We start from the raw sequence: 18,664 nt of genomic DNA, 5'->3' as shown, positions 1-18,664 counted from the left end.
CACATTGTAGAACGTACAGCACGTGTACAGATGACCGGAGCAATGGGCGGCTTTGATATACTGTTTGAACTTATGGGCTGAAGAGAAAATATCCACTAAAGCAGAACAGGTGACTGGGTGGGGCAGAGAAAATGTAAAAAAAATTGTAAGGTGTAAGGGAGGAAGATATGGAAGACAAACATGTAGCCTTACTTAAAGAAAGAAACAAGGCGAGGAACTGTCAAGATACCAGCACGATTTAGACAAAGTTTTTGTATTTAAATAGGACTGATTCTCAGCTAAACAAACCTGAGCTTCAAAAACTACTAAAACAAAGAATCACAAGATTTTTGATCAACTAAATTTTTTTAAAGTAATTTCTAGACAATTGTGGAAAAGGAAATGCTTTTACAATTAAGTGGTGGAGCTGGAACATTGTCAAAAACTGTTTGATGCTTTGAAGGTTATTGAAAAATTCATGGGTATGGCAGAAATATTAAATGAATACGATCTTCAATCCTGAAAATTCTTTTATGATTTAAAGTGAATAATTTTAATGATAAAACTAGTGATGTTAGGCGAGGTGTGTTGGATAGAATAAGGAATTTTAAAATAATTTGTCAAATTACATGAACTTGTAATTCCATGGAGCAATGAGGCAGGTGTTGTTTGAACCTTAAACCAGCCTTTTTAAATTATTCTCTGCACTCCAGGAAGATCATCCTTGGCTGGACGGGTGCTAATGTAGTGAGGTAATGTCTTGTTTAAAAAGAAGTCTGAAGGGACCCCAGAAAAATATAAATATAATAAAGAATGACATCAATAAAAGGAAAGAAGCCTGAGGGAATCATTAAAGATATGTCATTTCTTGGATAGAGAAGGTCATATTAAGAATATCCAACCTAGTGTAATTACAAATCTAATTGTATCTTTTGCAGAAGTTTTGTAAATGGCCAATGTGATTTCAACACTGCAAGGTTCAAGGTAAAGGAATTAGATTAAATGTTGATAGTTTATTAAGAACCAGAGGGCCTGAGAGTGTGAGATGGGGGATATGATTTATATTGCACAAAACCAAACCTACCTTGGAGGTCAGAATGTGGTTCTTATGCTATGCAAGGGTTTAGAGAGGAGGGGGCAGGAATATCCAGATTTTGTGTTCCTTCATATAAGAGCTGGACCCATTTTTGGTTGAGAGGGATATCAACTATCCCAAAATCATAGGTACTCGGCTAGAAGGATCTTCCTGGGAGCAGTTTCAGTCACAGACAGCAGCCAATAAAGAACTGCCCAAATCTTGCTTAAGAATATTCCAGAATTCCCACCCATCAAATTGGCCTTTCTTTTAAAAAAACTCCTAGAAGAGATATTTTTATTGGCTCGGGCTGGAGAGTTTTATTATAATATTCAAGACATCATAATTTAATGAGGCAAGCTGGACTGGCCACCATTGTACTTATGTTCATATGAATCTATCTTAAACATATGTTTTAATTCCCTACCCACCTTTTGTTCATTTTACATTGTCCTTAAAAATATAATTACCATCTGCAGTACATGCTGAATTTTTACATTAGTATTTTGACCTTGGGGTATTAGAGATGAACCAAACATCTACAATAATGACAGTATATTTTCTACATTTCATGATGACATATGAGAGCATTTGACCCATTAAATCTATGCAATCTCACAGAGCAATCCTATTTCAGCAACTAGTTTAAACTAACTGTAACCTATTTTCCCTATATTCCCAACAAATCTAGCACCCACCAAATTTAGGGGCAATTAGCCGTGGCCAATTAACCAACATAGCTTTTGGACGTGGGAGGGAACTAGAACATCCTGAGGGGATTAAAAGAGTCACAAGAAGAACTTGTAAATTCTACACAAACAACATCCAGGGCTTGGCTTGAACGCTCATCACTGGATCTATTAGCTGCACCTTTATGTTTGCAAGACAACATGACATAACTCCTTATGAATTTTTAGAATAAATATTAAACTATTAGGATAGTAATTTGGTTAGTACTAGGACTTTGTCAGAGCCAAGAGTTATTTTAGAGGCCACAACGGTTCATAAATTATCTAAATGACCTCAGTTCGCAGTCCCAAACTTAGGCTAAGCAGTGGAAACTGAAAAATTGCTCAGAAATCACAAAATTAATGGGAAGTGGTTTGAAAGTGGAATAAACTGTTATAGATGAATGGTTTTGCACAAAGTAGGGTCCTTGACATTACTTGCAGCCCTTAAATAGTTTCAACATAAACTAGAATGAAGCCAGATCCGACGTCTTTGTGAATTTGAAGTAAAACAAGTTCTCTCAATGGACTGCAGCAGAATGATAAAATAAGAAGTCAAAACAAATGAATATAGATCAGAGAGGGAATCAACAACATTATGTACTGATAGACTGGACATGAGGTTCTGGACTGAGTTCCCACAAAGAGAAGGGGGATGTTGAACTGCTGAGGGAAACACAAGAGTATTCAGTTAATCAACACCATTGTCAGGGGAAATGATTTCAAAGTTCAAAGTAAAATTTATTATCAGAGTACACACGTCACCACATACAACCCTGTGATTCTTTTTTTGCGGGCATACTTAGCAAATCTATAGAACAGTAACTGTAAACAATGGACAACAAACTGCAGATATAAATAAATAGAAATAAATAACGAGCATGAAATAACAAGATAAAAGAGTCCTTAAGTGAGTAGTTATCCCCTTTTGCTCAAGAGCCTGATGGTTGAGGGGTAGTAACTGTTCTTGAACCTGGTGGTGCGAGTCCTGAGGCACCTGTACCTTCTACCTGATGGCAGCAGTGAGAAGAGAGCACGGCCTGGGTGGTGAGGATCTTTGATGATGGATGCTGCTTTTCTATGGCAATGTTTCATATAGATGTGCTCAATGATTGGGATGGTCTTGCCCATGATGTATTGGACTAAATCCACAACTTTTGTAGGGGATTTTGTGCTCAAAGGCATTAGTGTTCCCATACCAGGCTGTAATGCAGCCAGTCAGCACACTTTCCACCACACGTCTATAGAAGTTTACCAAGATTTTTGATGACATGCCGAATCTCCGCAGACTCCTGCGGAAGTAGAGGTGCTGTTGTGCTTTCTTCATAATTACATTTATATGATGGGTCCAGGACAGGTCCTCTGAGATAGTGACACCCAGGAATTTAAAGTTACTGATCCTCTGATGATTACTGGCTCACGGACCTCTGGATTTCCTCTCCTGAAGTCTATAATCAGTTTTCAGAAAGAATTAATTTTTTGAGCGAGCCTGGCTTAAGACATTCAAGTTATGTTTGGGAATGGAAATGATTAATGTTAAATACCTTAATACCTCCTTATGCAACTGGATCTTCCATGTCCGCACTTGCAGGCCCCAGTCAGTTCGGATTGACAACATCTCGTCCACAATCTCCATCAGCACAGCTGCACCACAAGGCTGTGAGCTTGCTCCCCTGCTCTACTCACTTTATACTGATGACTGCGAGGCTAAGTATAGTTCCAATGTCATATTCAAGTGTGTTGGCATCATTGCTGGTGGCCGTATCAAAAGTGGCGATGATTCAGCATACAGAAGGGTGAGTGGTCCCACAACAACAACCTCTCCCTCAACATCAGCAAAAGCAAAGAGCCGATTATTGATTACTGGAGGAAGAAAATGAAGGTCCACGAACCAGTCCTCATTAGGTGATCAGAGGTGAAGAGGGTCAGCAACATTAAATTCCTCAGCGTTATCATTTCGGACTACCTGTCCTGGGTCTAGTATGTAAACACCATTACAAAGGAAGTACCTCAACCTTCTTAGAAGTTTGCAAAGATTTGGCAAGTCATTTAAAACTGTGACAAACTTCTACAGATGCTCTATACTGACTGGTTGCATCATGGTCTGGTGTGGAAATACCAGTACGCATGAACAGAAAACCTTACAAAAGTAGTGGATACGGCTCAGTACATCACAGCAAAGCCTTCCCCACCATTGAGTACATGCACAAGGAGTGCAGTCACAGGAAAGCAGCATCCATCATCAAGGACCTCCACCATCCAGGCCATGCTCTCTTCTTGCTGCTACCAGCAGGAAGAAGGTAGAGGAGACTTGGGTCCAACACCACCAGATTCAGGAACAGTTATAACCCCTCAACCATCAAGCTACTGTATCAGAGTGGATAACTTCATTCACTCCGACACTGAACTGATTTTGTAACTTATAAGCTCACTGCAAGGACACTTATGTTCTCAATATTATTTATTTATTATTATTTTGCATTTTCACAATTTGTCCTTTTCTCACATTGGTTGTTTGTCTTTGTGTCTAGTTTTTCATTGATTCTATTATGTTTTTTTTAAATTACTGTGAATGCTGCAAGAAACTGAGAGAAGCTGAGTCTCAGGGTTGTATCTGGTCTATCTCACACACACACACACACACACACACACACACACACACACACACACACACACACACACACACACACACACACACACACACACACACACACACACACACACACACACACACACACACACACACACACACACACACACACACACACACACACACACACCCTCCTCACCCCGATAATAAATTTAGTTTGAACTTTGAAATTATGATTCCAGAGCAGAATAAGGGGCATCAATACAAATTAATAAACTATTAACTGTTTTCCTTCACCTAACACAATTGCATATAGTGAACAAACTTGAAATCGATCTCTCGGTACAGGTAGTACCCGGGTTACAACAGCGTTCTGTCCTTGAAATGGTTCCTAACTCCAAACTCTTATTAACTTGGAAATGAACAGATTTGGCAGGAGAACAGGCAGGGGAAAAGCAGCCTCACTGACTTGGTAATTGACCTTAGTGTCTCCAGCTCCAGCCTGAATTGATCCAGTCCCCAGACAATGAGGCTCAGGGAAGAATGTACACAGAAATATTCCATTCCGACCCCACAGGTGATATCTGCATGCCAGCAGCAGTCGGAAAATCCAAAATCCATCCCCATCCTGCCAGTCTCCCAAAGGCTCACTCACATGTATGGGTGTCCATTAGCTGGGCATTCAGAAGCTTCAGAGGATGTGCAGGAAGGAAGAATCTCTTTTGATTGATGCACTAAGAGGGCCAAATGGCCTTCCTCAATAATTGTTATCTCACAATCTTGTGAAGTTAGCAAAGGTCTGTGTTTTACAATCCTTTCCCAGTACTGTGTGAAGTTACCTGGAGTAGCAACGAGATCTTGTTTGGCACCAGGTTTGAACAAGGACTCAAAGCTTAGTCTTCATGGCCTCTCTAGTCTATCGTCGACTGACATCTACTACCTAACCCGACAAATGTACAACAATCAGTGTAACGATAGACTGCACATTTTCCAAAACTGGCTAGATGACAGTGAACATTCCACCTACAAGGCGGGGATGATGTACTGATGGTTGCAGTCCTACCAGTAGTGAATAGAAAAAAAGCAATTTAAACTGGCAAGTGAATAAGATCATGGAAAAAGCAACTCGAGTAGCATTACAATGAACAGCATGAACAAATCTTATTGCCTCTTCAATGAAGCTGTACATTGAAATATTCTTAAAAGTCCCTCAGTGGCCACATTATTAGGTACAGGAGTGGGATCTGGTGTGGTCTTCTGTTGCAGTAGCCCATCCACTTCAAGGTTCAATGTGTTGTGCGTACAAAGATGCTCTTCTGCACACCACTGTTGTAACTCATGGTTATTTGAATTACTGTCGCCTCACCATCAGCTTGATCCAGACTGGCCATCCCCTCTGAGATAGATATCTCACTCTCTACCTCTCTCTCTCACTCATTAAGAACACAGTTTTGTCCACAGAACTGCCACTCACTGGATTTTTCTATTTTTTTTTGTTTTTCGCACTATTCTCTGTAAACTCCAGTGACTGCTGTGCGTGAACATCCCAGGAGATCAGCAGCTTCTGAGATACTCAAATCACCCCATCTGGCACCAACAATCATTCCACGGTCAAAGTCACTTAAATCACATTTCCTCCCCATTGATGTCTACGTTCTTTTATGCATTAAGTTGCCGCCACATGATCGTCTGATTAGATATTTCCATTAATATGCAGGTACTCTTAATAAAGTGGCCACTGAGTCTATATTGCCTAACACCACAAAGAAATTATGCAGTCAGCTATATGGTCTTATATACATTTGCCTATATACATATGGACTGTAAAGAACAGGTCCAATAGGTCAGCTATATGCTGTACATTTTCCAAACTGGCTGGATGACAGAGAACATTTCACCTATAAGGCATAGATGATGTACAGATGGTTGTAGTTCTACCAGTAGTGAATAGAAAATGCGATTTAAACTGGTAAATGAATAAGACTATGGTAAAAGCAACGCATGTAAAATTAAAGCCATTAGGTCCAAATGCATCAACAATGTCAACACTACTAAAATTGAAACTTTGAGTTTAATTATAAACATACTCAGCAATTCTAATCTCTTAGGTTTGTAAAATCTCGAGAGTTTCATTTGTATTTTAATAATAGCTGAGGAAAGCAATTTTCTTCCCCTCACCATTGATATTGCAGGATTAAAATTAATTGTTTAAATTTAAGAGTTTTAACGTAATATATATTTTTCTTGGTTGTACCTAGTATAATAAATGAGATAATTAGGAACTTTTAAAGCAACTAACCATGAACAGTACAGACATATCACTTTAGATGAAGGCTAACCAACACAAGATCCGTGATGAATTTTGATACGAACTTAATGCTTAAATATATGATCTCATGGACAGCACGTTCCCTCTGTGGTTTCACATTGTGCATAACTCTAAGGAAAGATGTGAAAGACGTTTTCTTATAACATTTAGAACAGAATTAACCTACGCCTTTTCTGTTTGCTTTCCAATATCCGCTTGTAGGGAGGGGAGAGGCACAGGGATAAGAAGGTAGATTATTGAAATAAATATATGTCAATAATTGAGACAATCCCAAATCACGAAAATAAATAGGAATCAGAGTGAAATCAAAACAGTGAAAGCATTGATTAAAAATCTAGGGAAAGTTAAAGATAATTAACAGTTTTTCCCGTCTGTGAGTGCCACTACAGGAGTCCAAGCAGTTGAATCGGAAATAAAAAATGCAGTAACAACTTGGATTCAAATAAAAATTACTCAGTTTTTAAATTCTAGATGAGTCATGTCAACTCAAGAGGAGGAATACAGCAGAAAAATTGGAGAAACAATTTTGGAGAGGGAAGTTACTACAAATTATTTTGGAGGAATGCAACTGGTAGGTTCCTCACAGAAATACCTTAGTATTTCTAAGGTAGGGACATGTTTGGTACAACCTTTGTGGGCTGAAGGGCCTGTATTGTGCTGCAGGTTTTCCATGTTTCTAAATACTCTTTACAACATGTGGCACGTTTTGGTAAAGGCAGAGTTACTGATATAAGCACCTTTGAAATACACAACTGGCGCTTAAAGTACTTAAATTACAGGAGGATTACTCAGGCAAAGTCCTCAAAATGATTTCAGATTAATATCTGACGTTGTGAAGGTTCTCCATCTAAATCATTTACACACATTTTCCTTGTGATGACAAAATACTTGATGTGTAATTAATCAAATTTAGATGATCTAAAATTTATCTGTGTTTGATGTGATGAGAAGATTCCTGTTATGTGGCAGAAGTTTTGAGAGAATGATGAGTTATCACACAAGAAGTTAAATAGCATTCCAACTGTAATCACCACTGAGGCCTCCAAATCGCATTTTTATTCAATATGCATAAATATTTATACCAGTATAGTGCTGGGACAAATAGTTATACATTCTGATTTAATCACAGAATCGGTGGAGCACTGGAGATTATTTAAGCTACAGAGTTGATGTTAACTCCTGGTAGAGCAGTGCATTCATCTCTTCAAAACAACTATATTAACTAATTGGCAGAAAACATTTATTCTCAAATACCACCGAACCACACTGTTGACGTGGTATAAACTTCACTGGAATTTCAGGGGTTGGGCCATTTCTCACCATGAGTCAAATTGGGCTTAATTGATACAACACCCACCTCCTGGGCATTTGCAACAAAGCTGTGTGGTTTTCAACGCACTTACATTGGCAGCGTTCAGATTTAAGGGAGCTACAACTGCATGCAAAATAAACCCTTAGAAAACGAAACCCACAGAAAGGGCGCTAGGGTAACGTGAGCTCGGGATGTTCCCAAGTTCTGAGTCCCGTTCTGTAAGGAGCCTCTGTACGTCCTCCCCAAGGAATGCATGGGTTTTCCTGGGTGTTCTAGTTTCCTCTCACGGTCCAATTGCGTACCGGATAGGTTAACTGGTCATTGTAAGTTGTCCTGTGCTTAGGTCCAGGTGAATCAGATTTGTCAGGGGTTGCTGGAGTGGCCTGGCTTGAAGGGTTAGAAGGCCTACTCCACGTTGCATCACTAAATATATAAACTAGGTTGATATACTTTATTCCTAAGTAGGATACTCACATTTGCTTTTTCTTCTGAGTGGGTAATATAGATAAAAACTTTGGGATGCTCTGTATTGTTAAAAGATTCATTACAAACTATCTGCAAAACTTCAAGGTCAGCACAGTGGCCATTGCTTTCAAACTTCCTGGGACTAGCAGCTAAAGCTGCCAACTAAACAGAGGGAAACACAAGGAAATCTGCAGATGCAGGAAATTCAGGCAACACACACACAAAATGCTGGTGGAACGCAGCAAGCCAGGCAGCATCTATAGGGAGAAGCACTGTCGACATTTCGGGCCGAGACCTTTTATCAGAACTAAACAGAGGGTCTTTCAGATCACTGGGATTGAAACATAATCTCCCAAATACCACAGCAAGCACCCAAAAAGAACTTCAAAGTATCACTTTGTTTCCTTAGAACGTTTCTTTGAATACTCAGCAAGTAATAAAGATGTGGGATAGTGGGAATAAAGACTATTGATTGGATAGAATGTACAGTGTCACAGGGCCACATGTTAAGACCTCCAGAAATACCATCAGTCACGGTTGGTAACTCAAACTGCTCCACAGAATCAAAACAAAATTTGATCAAATAACAACACATATTGATGCTGCAGGCCTCTTCTTGGATGCATTTCAAAACTTCAAATTACCAACTAAAGGAGTACAGAGATTAACAAGTGTGCAACTGGTTTTTGCACCATTAATCACAGACCATATGACATAGGAGCAGAATTAGGCCATTTGGCCCATCAAGTCTGCTCTGCCATTCCACCATGGCTGATTCCAGATCCCACTCAACCCCATACACCTGCCTTCTCACCATATCCTTTGATGCCCTGATCAATCAGGAAACAATAAACTTCCACCTTAAGTACACTCATGGACTTGGCCTCCACCAATGGTCTGTGGCAGAGCATTCCACAGATTCACTACTCTCTAGCTAAAAAAATTCCTCTTTACCTCTGTTCTAAAAGGTTGCCCCTCAAGTTTGAGGCTGTGCCCTCTAGTTCTGGATAACCCCACCATAGGAAACATCCTCTCCATATCCACCCTATCTAGCCCTTTCAACATTCAGTAGGTTTCAATGAGATTCTCGCATATTCTTCTAAATTCCAGTGAGTACAGGCCAAAGCTGCCAAACGCTCCTCATATGTTAACCCCTTCATTCCCAGAATCAAGCTTGTGAACCTTCTCTGGACTCTCTCTGATGACAACATCCTTTCTGAGATATGAGGCCCAAAGCCGTTGACAATACCCCAAGTGTGACCTGACTAGTGTTTTATAAAGCCTCAGCATTATCTTCTTGCTTTTATATTCTATTTCTCTTGAAATAAATATCAATATTGCATTTGCTTTCTTTACCATAGACTCTACTTGTAAATTAGCCTTCTGGGAGTCCTGCACAAGAACTCCCAAGTCCCTCTGCACCTCTGATGTTGGAACCTTCTCCCCATAGATAATAGTCCAAATGCTTTTAATACTAATTTCTGGTGGAGAATTGGAAAAGGGGTAAAAAAAAACAGAAGAGGAGATGAACAGGGCACCATACTAGGGAAGAATGAAGGGTGAAAATAAAAATAAATGAACCTTCTAATTAAAAATAATGGGCACTGAGTTAGGGAATAATACAAGAAAACAAGATAAGTGCTCACAAACAATTATGACCATGTTAGCATTTGTGCTAAAGCATGTGAAGTAATAATTTACATTTATCTTCACATCACAGGGTATGGCTACCTTGAAGACCTTGTAGTAGATACCCCTGTTGATCTCCAGCGGGAAGAGGTTCTGCTCATTGGAGGAGCGAGCCCAGTTCACATACCGCAACCAATTGCCCTTGTTTGGATCTGTGGCATCAATACACATCCACCCGAATTGGGGGAAGTAAACCTGAAAGGAGAGAGTTGATCTTGGTTAGTGGCAAGTACTGAGCCAGTCCTCATCACCAATGTTTAGTAACCATCGACACGGTTTGTATTATATTGTGCGTGTCGAGGGCAGGACGTTCCTGAAAAGGAGAACGGCAAGCCTTATTTTTGGAAAGCAGTCTGCCAACCTGGGTAACAACAACCAATCTTCTGGAGGAGCTCCACGCACAAAATGCTGGTGGAACACAGCAGGCCAGGCAGCATCTATAGAGAGAAGCACTGTCGATGTTTCGGGCCGAGACCCTTCGTCAGGACTAACTGAAAGGAAAGATAGTAAGAGATTTGAAAGTAGGAGGGTGAGGGGCAAAAAGGATACAGAGCTGGAGAAGGGAAAGGATCATGGGACGGGAGGCCTAGGGAGAAAGAAAGGGGGAGGGGAGCACCAGAGGGAGATGGAGAACAGGCAGAGTGATGGGCAGAGAGAGAGAAAAAAAAGGGGAGGGGGAAGAAACTAAATATGTCAGGGATGGGGTAAGAAGGGGAGGAGGGGCATTAATGGAAGTTAGAGAAGTCAATGTTCATGCCATCAGGTTGGAGGCTACCCAGAGGGTATATAAGGTGTTGTTCCTCCAACCTGAGTGTGGCTTCATCTTGACAGTAGAGGAGGCCATGGATAGACATATCAGAATGGGAATGGGACGTGGAAATAAAATGTGTGGCCACTGGGAGATCCTGCTTTCTCTGGCGGACAGAGCGCCAGGGGAGCTCAGTGGGTCAGCTGTTCCTGTGGGGGAGACAAGTTGTTGATGCTTCAAGTCAAACTCCTGCACTAGGAGCTGTAACATCAAAAATTCCCTTCTCCCCATGGACTCTGTTCAACCCACTGCACTGAGTTCCTCCGGTAAGCGATTGCTCTATACTCCAGCATCTGCCGATTCTTGTACCCGTCAGTCTTGGTACGTGGGACTTGTGACATCCAGATACTTTTTATAAACACGAGAAAGTCTGCAGATGCTGGAAATCCAAAGCAACACACAGAAGATGCTGGAGGAACTCAGCAGGTCAGGCAGCATCTCTGGAAATGAACAGACAGTCGACGTTTCGGCCAAGCCCCTTCATCAGGAATTTGTATTCTGTTTTACTGGACACAAAACAGAACAAAACCCAAATCAAAGTGCATCAGCAATCTCCCACCACCACCTCCCCTTCCCAATATTTGACAGACTACAATGATATATCCAGCCCCACAAAAGCTTAAGACCAGAGAATTAACCTTCCCTTGCTGTTAATAAAACCAATGCTGGCTTTCCGTATTTTCTCCTGAGTATTTGGGAATGGGGGTGAAGGCAAGGGGTGGGAGTCATGGTTGTAGGCAGGGCTACAGAAGGAGAATGGAGCTATTTTGCGAGCGAAACTACCAAGCAAACCCCCCACTAACTTAATTTGACCTTTACTACATGGTCACTGGACTTGCACTTGGCCGTTAAGCCAGAACCAGGGAGAACACAAGCCTAAATGAAGTGAAGATTATGTATGTATAGTGCAACTCCTGGGTGCCAGTGTTAAACTGATGCACAATATCAGCCGCCCAGAGTACTCTCCCCCCTTGATACTTAATTCGATTCACACTAATGACAGCTTTGCAAGGGGAATTTTAAGGGAAGTCTACAGAACAATAACCAAGAATAACAAAAACTGAATCACTGCAAGTCAATACCTAACAATACTCAGATCAGTGAAAACTCACCTGCAGAGTGAATAAGAAGCTAGAAATGGTATGGCAGACATGTTGACTCACCTCCAAAATGGAAAAAAAAAACTGGCAAAATTAAAAATCTTGTATCTAAATGGAACAACAAAGATCAGAAAACACTGGTGGCAGTTCTTCAAAGGCCACCAAATAGAAGGTGTGATATTGGGCATGGCGTAACTCGGGATAGTAGAGAAGCGTAAGAGGCATGCATAAACTTGTGGTAAACTAATCTACAGTTAACATGTACAAACAAACTGGATGAACTCAGCAGGCCGGGCAGCATTTGTTGAAATGAGCAGTCAACGTTTTGGGCCGAGACCCTTCGTCAGGACTGAAGAGGGAGGGGGCGGGGCCCTATAAAGAAGGTGGGGGGAAGGTGAAAAACCAATCAGAGGAAAGATCAAGGGGTGGGGGAGGGGAAGCAGGGAGGGGATAGGCCGGAGAGGTGAAGAAGGAATGTAAGGGGAAAGCACTATGGGTAGCAGAAGAAGGCAGAGTCATGAGAGGTGATAGGCAGCTGGAAGAGGAGGCAGAGTGAAAGTGGGATGGTGGAAGGGAGAGGGAGGGAATTACCGGAAGTTGGAGAATTCGATGTTCATACCAAGGGGCTGGAGGCTACCCAGATGGTATATGAGGTGTTGCTCCTCCAGCCGGAGTTTGGCCTCATCATGGCAGTACAGCAGGCCATGTATGGACATATCCGAATGGGAATGTGAAGGAGAGTTGAAGTGGGTGGCAACTGGGAGATCCTGTCTGTTGTGGCGGACGGAGTGGAGGTGCTCGATGAAGCGGTCCCCCAATCTGCATTGGGTCTCACTGATGTAGAGGAGGCCGCACCGGGAGCACCGGATGCAATAGATTATCCCAACAGACTCACAAGGAAGTGTTGCCTCACCTGGAAGGACTGTTTGGGGCCCTGAATGGTGGACAGACGAGACTGGATCGGCGAGACCCGACATTGGAGTAATTCCCTCTCCAACGTTGGTAAGGAAGTAAAGGCGCTGGTGGGCCTTCTTGGCAGTGGACCCTGCTTGGTTAGACCAAGTCAGTTCATTTGTGATATTCACCCCGAGGAACTTAAAGCTTCTGACCTGTTCCACCTGCGCACCACCGATGTAGATGGGGTCGTGCAGTCCGCTACTCCTTCTGAAGTCAACAACCAATTCCTTTGTCTTGCTGACATTGAGGGATAGGTTATTGTCTTCGCACCATGCCACCAGGTTCTTAATTTCCTCTCTGCACTCAGACTCATCATTACCCAAGATACGGCCTACAATTGTGGTGTCATCAGCAAACGTATGTATTGAGTTCGATGGAAACTTGGCTACACAATCATGGGTGTACAGTGAGTACAGCAGGGGGCTGAGTACACAGCCTTGTGGGGCACCGGTGCTCAGAGTGATGGAAGAGGAGAGCTTGTCCCCTGTTTTTACAGCCTGGGTCCTGTCTGTGAGGAAGCTGAGGATCCAGCAGCAGATCTGAGTGCTAAGACCACAGCATCTGCAGTGTACTTTGTGTAATGTACAATTAAATCTGGACAAAGTTAAATTAGAGGTGAAGGTAATGGACCATACCTGAACGATTTTCTGTATCAATATGTTGAGGAACATCTAAGTGTTCTGTGCTATGAGAAAGGGATGATCAACAACACTCTGATAATGACGAGGAGGCGTGCAGGAGTGAGATAGACCGGCTGGTTGAGTGAAGATGCAACAACAACCTTGTGCTCAATGTCAGTAAAACCGAAGATTTGATGGTGGACTTCAGGAAGGGGAAGTCCAGGGAACACACACCTGTCCTTATCAAGGGTTTGTAGTTTTAAGTGTCTGGGTGTCACCATCTTTGAAGATTTATCCTTGGTCCAACATATTGACACAACTACAAGGAAGGCAAGACAGCAGCTATATTTCATTAGAAGCTTGAGGAGATTTGTCATGGCACCAACGACTCCGCTAAATTTCTATAGATGTACCATGGAGAGCTTACCAACTGGTAGCTTCACTGTTTGGTATTGACCGCGCAGTGTCAGAAAAAGCTGCAGAAAGTTGCAAACTCGGCCAGCTCCATCATGGGCAGTAACCTCCCCAGCAACGAGGAGGTGGTTAGGGGGCTTTCTGGGGTTACGTGAACAAGGCAGATATTAATCCAAATGGACTAATTCTGCTCCCATGTCTTATGGAACTGTACAGCAGCATACTTGTCTGTGAGCGTGCTTTAGAGTAAGTCTGAAAACTTGGTAGCAAGATTTTTAAACACAAGGGAATCCAAGAGGCATCATGAGCTCAGCGTGGAAGATGGCAGAGTACGTACTCTGTGGTTTTAAGCACTGCTTAATTTTTATCTATTCTTTGTACATTGCTTAGTATGGGAATTAGCGTGGAGATAATTGAGGGAGAGGTTACATCCAGGTATATCTATTGGGATGAGGTCAGAGAATGTCAGGCTGAGAATTCTGACACCACAAGCCAAACTTCAGAAGCCCCTCACCCCCGGGGAGAAGCAGAACTTTTTGCCTGAGCTGCTCTCACTTAAGGTTGCTTATGACATTCAGAATTCCGACACAAGCTTGAAGGAAGGATTGAAATCCATCAAAGGCACCCCAAAAGATAAACACGTGTTGGCAAAAGATTCAGAGCACATTTATTATCAAAGTACGTATGCAGTATACAACCCTGAGATTCATCTTCCCACAGACAGCCACAAAGCAAAAATACACCATGGAACCCTTACAAAGAAAAAAAAATCATACTCAATGTGCAAAAAAGAGAACTAATCATGCAAATAGAAAACAAAAATCCAAACAGGAAGCACAGAAAATAAAGCCTTAAGCCACAGAGTCATTGAAGCAGTCTAGGAATGTTCAGTTTAGTTTGATTTAACACTGGTCCTTTGTTGACTGCAGGCCACAGAGCGAGTCAAATTTGCACAAAATAGCAATTTTTTAAAAAGGTGCAATCAGAAACCAGAAATGTATACAACATGGATTGCAAGTTCAATCCGTAAACCGTGTTGATGAAACCTTGCCCAAGGCCCAAGACTGCGGTAGCATTGAGCAAGAGTGAGAGAGGGACCAGTCAAACACAGACACCTTCCTCCTGCAGCAGCGAGTGAGAGGGAGGGGAGAGACTGATCAAATACAGGCAAATGGCGCCGGACACCCGCTCGCCTTCTGCTCTTGTCCCTGTTGATGTCAATCTCGCTCGATGCTTCAGCTGGTGAGATGGGCGAGAAATGGAGTCGAGCGTGGGCTCCAGGTTTCTTGGCCCCCAGGGCACACGCTCTGCTCAAAACCTCACCGAACTCCCTCGGAGACAGATCCCCAGATCACTCAACTGGCCCAAAAACAACACAATCAAAATGTAAATCACAGGTTTCAATCACACACAGCTTGGTAGTAGAATCATACTTGAAAGAAGTAAAAGGAGCAAAAGAAGTATTTTCGTGAGCTGTTTGAAGGACATCACCTTTGGTCACGTTGCTAACTGGCGGCATCTTCTTGCCCTAAATATTGGGCATACGAGGAATATTCAGGGCTGGACAAGCCATGGAGGGATGATCCAGTCTTCTAGTCATGCTGAAGGAAGGTCAAAGCTCAGCCCACCAGAAAGTTTTAGATTTGGGGATGGCAGTGAGATTGAATGACCCCAAGTTGGTATCATAGGCCAGGAAGATAACAAATAACATTCTGCATAACACTAAGGAGCAGAGAACGCTGGTGGGAGTTGTGTACAGGCCACCTAACAGTAGTAGTGAGGTTGGGGATGGCATTAAACAGGAAATTAGAAATGCGTGCAATAAAGGAACAGTAGTTATAATGGGTGACTTCAATCTACATATCGATTGGGTGAACCAAATTGGTAAGGGTGCTGAGGAAGAGGATTTCTTGGAATGTATGCGGGATGGTTTTCTGAACCAACATGTCGAGGAACCAACTAGAGAGCAGGCCATTCTAGATTGGGTATTGAGCAATGAGGGAGGGTTAGTTAGCAATCTTGTCATGTGAGGCCCCTTGGGTAAGAGTGACCATAATATGGTGGAATTCTTCATTAAGATGGAGAGTGACATATTTAATTCAGAAACAAAGGTTCTGAACTTAAAGAAGGGTAACTTTGAAGGTATGAGACATGAATTAGCTAAAATAGACTGGCAAATGATACTTAAAGGGTTGACGGTGGATATGCAATGGCAAGCATTTAAAGATCGCATGGATGAACTACAACAATTGTTCATCCCAGTTTGGCAAAAGTATAAACCAGGGAAGGTAGTGCACCCGTGGCTGACAAGGGAAATTAGGGATAGTATCAAGTCCAAAGAAGAAACATATAAATTAGCAAAAAAAAGCAGCACACCTGAGGACTGGGAGAAATTCAGAGACCAGCAGAGGAGGGCAAAGGGCTTAATTAGGAAAGGGAAAAAAGATTATGAGAGAAAGCTAGCAGGGAACATAAAAACTGACTGTAAAAGCTTTTATAGATACGTGAAAAGAAAAAGATTGGTCAAGACAAATGTAGGTCCTTTACAGTCAGAAACAGGTGAATTGACCATAAGGAACAAAGACATGGCAGACCAATTGAATAACTACTTTGGTTCTGTCTTCACTAAGGAGGACATAAATAATCTTCCGGAAATAGTAAGGGACCGAGGGTCTAGTGAGATGGAGGAACAGAGGGAAATACATGTTAGTAGGGAAGTGGTGTTAGGTAAATTGAAGGGATTAAAAGCAGATAAATCCCCAGGGCCAGATGGTCTGCATCCCAGAGTGCTTAAGGAAGTAGCCCAAGAAATAGTGGATGCATTAGTGATAATTTTTCAAAACTCCTTAGAATCTGGATTAGTTCCTGAGGATTGGAAGGTGGCTAATGTAACCCCACTTTTTAAAAAAGGAGGGAGAGAGAAACCGGGGAATTATAGACCGGTTAGTCTGACATCGGTGGTGGGGAAAATGCTACAGTCGGTTATCAAAGATGTGATAACAGCACATTTGGAAAGAGGTGAAATCATCGGACAAAGTCAGCATAGATTTGTGAAAGGAAAATCATGTCTGACGAATCTTATAGAATTTTTTGAAGATGTAACTAGTAGAGTGGATGGGGAGAGCCAGTGGATGTGGTATATTTAGATTTTCAAAAGGCTTTTGACAAGGTCCCACACAGGAGATTAGTGTGCAAACTTAAAGCACACGGTATTGGGGGTATGGTATTGATGTGGATAGAGAATTGGTTGGCAGACAGGAAGCAAAAAGTGGGAGTAAACGGGACCTTTTCAGAATGGCAGGCAGTGACTAGTGGGGTACCGCAAGGCTCAGTGCTGGGACCCCAGTTGTTTACAATATATATTAATGATTTAGACGAGGGAATTAAATGCAGCATCTCCAAATTTGCGGATGACACGAAGCTGGGTGGCGGTGTTAGCTGTGAGGAGGATGCTAAGAGGATGCAGGGTGACTTGGATAGGTTAGGTGAGTGGGCAAATTCATGGCAGATGCAATTTAATGTGGATAAATGTGAGGTTATCCACTTTGGTTGCAAGAACAGGAAAACAGATTATTATCTGAACGGTGGCCGATTAGGAAAAGGGGAGATGCAACGAGACCTGGGTGTCATTGTACACCAGTCATTGAAGGTGGGCATGCAGGTACAGCAGGCGGTGAAAAAGGCAAATGGTATGTTGGCATTCATAGCAAAAGGATTTGAGTACAGGAGCAGGGAGGTTCTACTGCAGTTGTACAAGGCCTTGGTGAGACTGCACCTAGAATATTCTGTGCAGTTTTGGTCCCCTAATCTGAGGAAAGACATTCTTGCCATAGAGGGAGTACAGAGAAGGTTCACCAGATTGATTCCTGGGATGGCAGGACTTTCATATGAAGAAAGACTGGATTGACTAGGCTTATACTCACTGGAATTTAGAAGATTGAGGGGGGATCTTATTGAAACGTGTAAAATTCTAAAGGGATTGGACAGGCTAGATGCAGGAAGATTGTTTCCGATGTTGGGGAAGTCCAGAATGAGGGGCCACAGTTTAAGGAAAAAGGGGAAGCCTTTTAGGACTGAGATGAGGAAAAACTTCTTCACACAGAGAGTGGTGAATCTGTGGAATTCTCTGCCACAGGAAACAGTTGAGGCCGGTTCATTGGCTATATTTAGGAGGAAGTTAGATATGGCCCTTGTGGCTAAAGGGTTCGGGGGTATGGAGAGAAAGCAGGTACAGGTTTCTGAGTTGGATGATCAGCCATGATCATACTGAATGGCGGTGCAGGCTCGAAGGGCCGAATGGCCTACTCCTGCACCTATTTTCTATGTTTCTATGCTTCTAAAGATGGACCAGAATTGGCATCACGTTCAATACCACTGGTATATGTTATGAAATTTGCTGTTATTGGGCAGCAGGACAATGCAATACATATTTTTAAAAACTGTAAATTAAAGTGTATATTCAGAAAGTTTAATTTATCGTGCAAAAAGAGAAGAAAGGTAGTGACGTAGTGTTCGTGGGTTCAATGCCCATTCAGAAATCTGATGGCAGAGGAGAAGAAATTGTTCCTAAATCAGTGAGTGTGTACCTTCAGGCTCCT

The 18,664-nt window shown here is 42.2% G+C and overlaps 1 protein-coding gene across 2 annotated transcripts in view; it reads right to left on the bottom strand.

Moving 5' to 3' along the window:
* Positions 1-18,664, bottom strand: part of LOC140718271 (PR domain zinc finger protein 2-like) — a 260,695-nt gene that overhangs the window by 66,916 nt on the left and 175,115 nt on the right. For both annotated transcript variants that reach the window (XM_073031787.1, XM_073031786.1), the window contains exon 5: positions 10,210-10,362. In XM_073031787.1, the coding sequence (XP_072887888.1) occupies positions 10,210-10,362 (153 nt within the window). The remainder of the gene's footprint in view (positions 1-10,209; positions 10,363-18,664) is intronic.

Source organism: Hemitrygon akajei, chromosome 29, assembly GCF_048418815.1.
Source record: "Hemitrygon akajei chromosome 29, sHemAka1.3, whole genome shotgun sequence".
NCBI classification, from domain to species: Eukaryota; Metazoa; Chordata; class Chondrichthyes; order Myliobatiformes; family Dasyatidae; genus Hemitrygon; species Hemitrygon akajei.
This window is presented reverse-complemented; position numbering and strand designations above follow the sequence as displayed.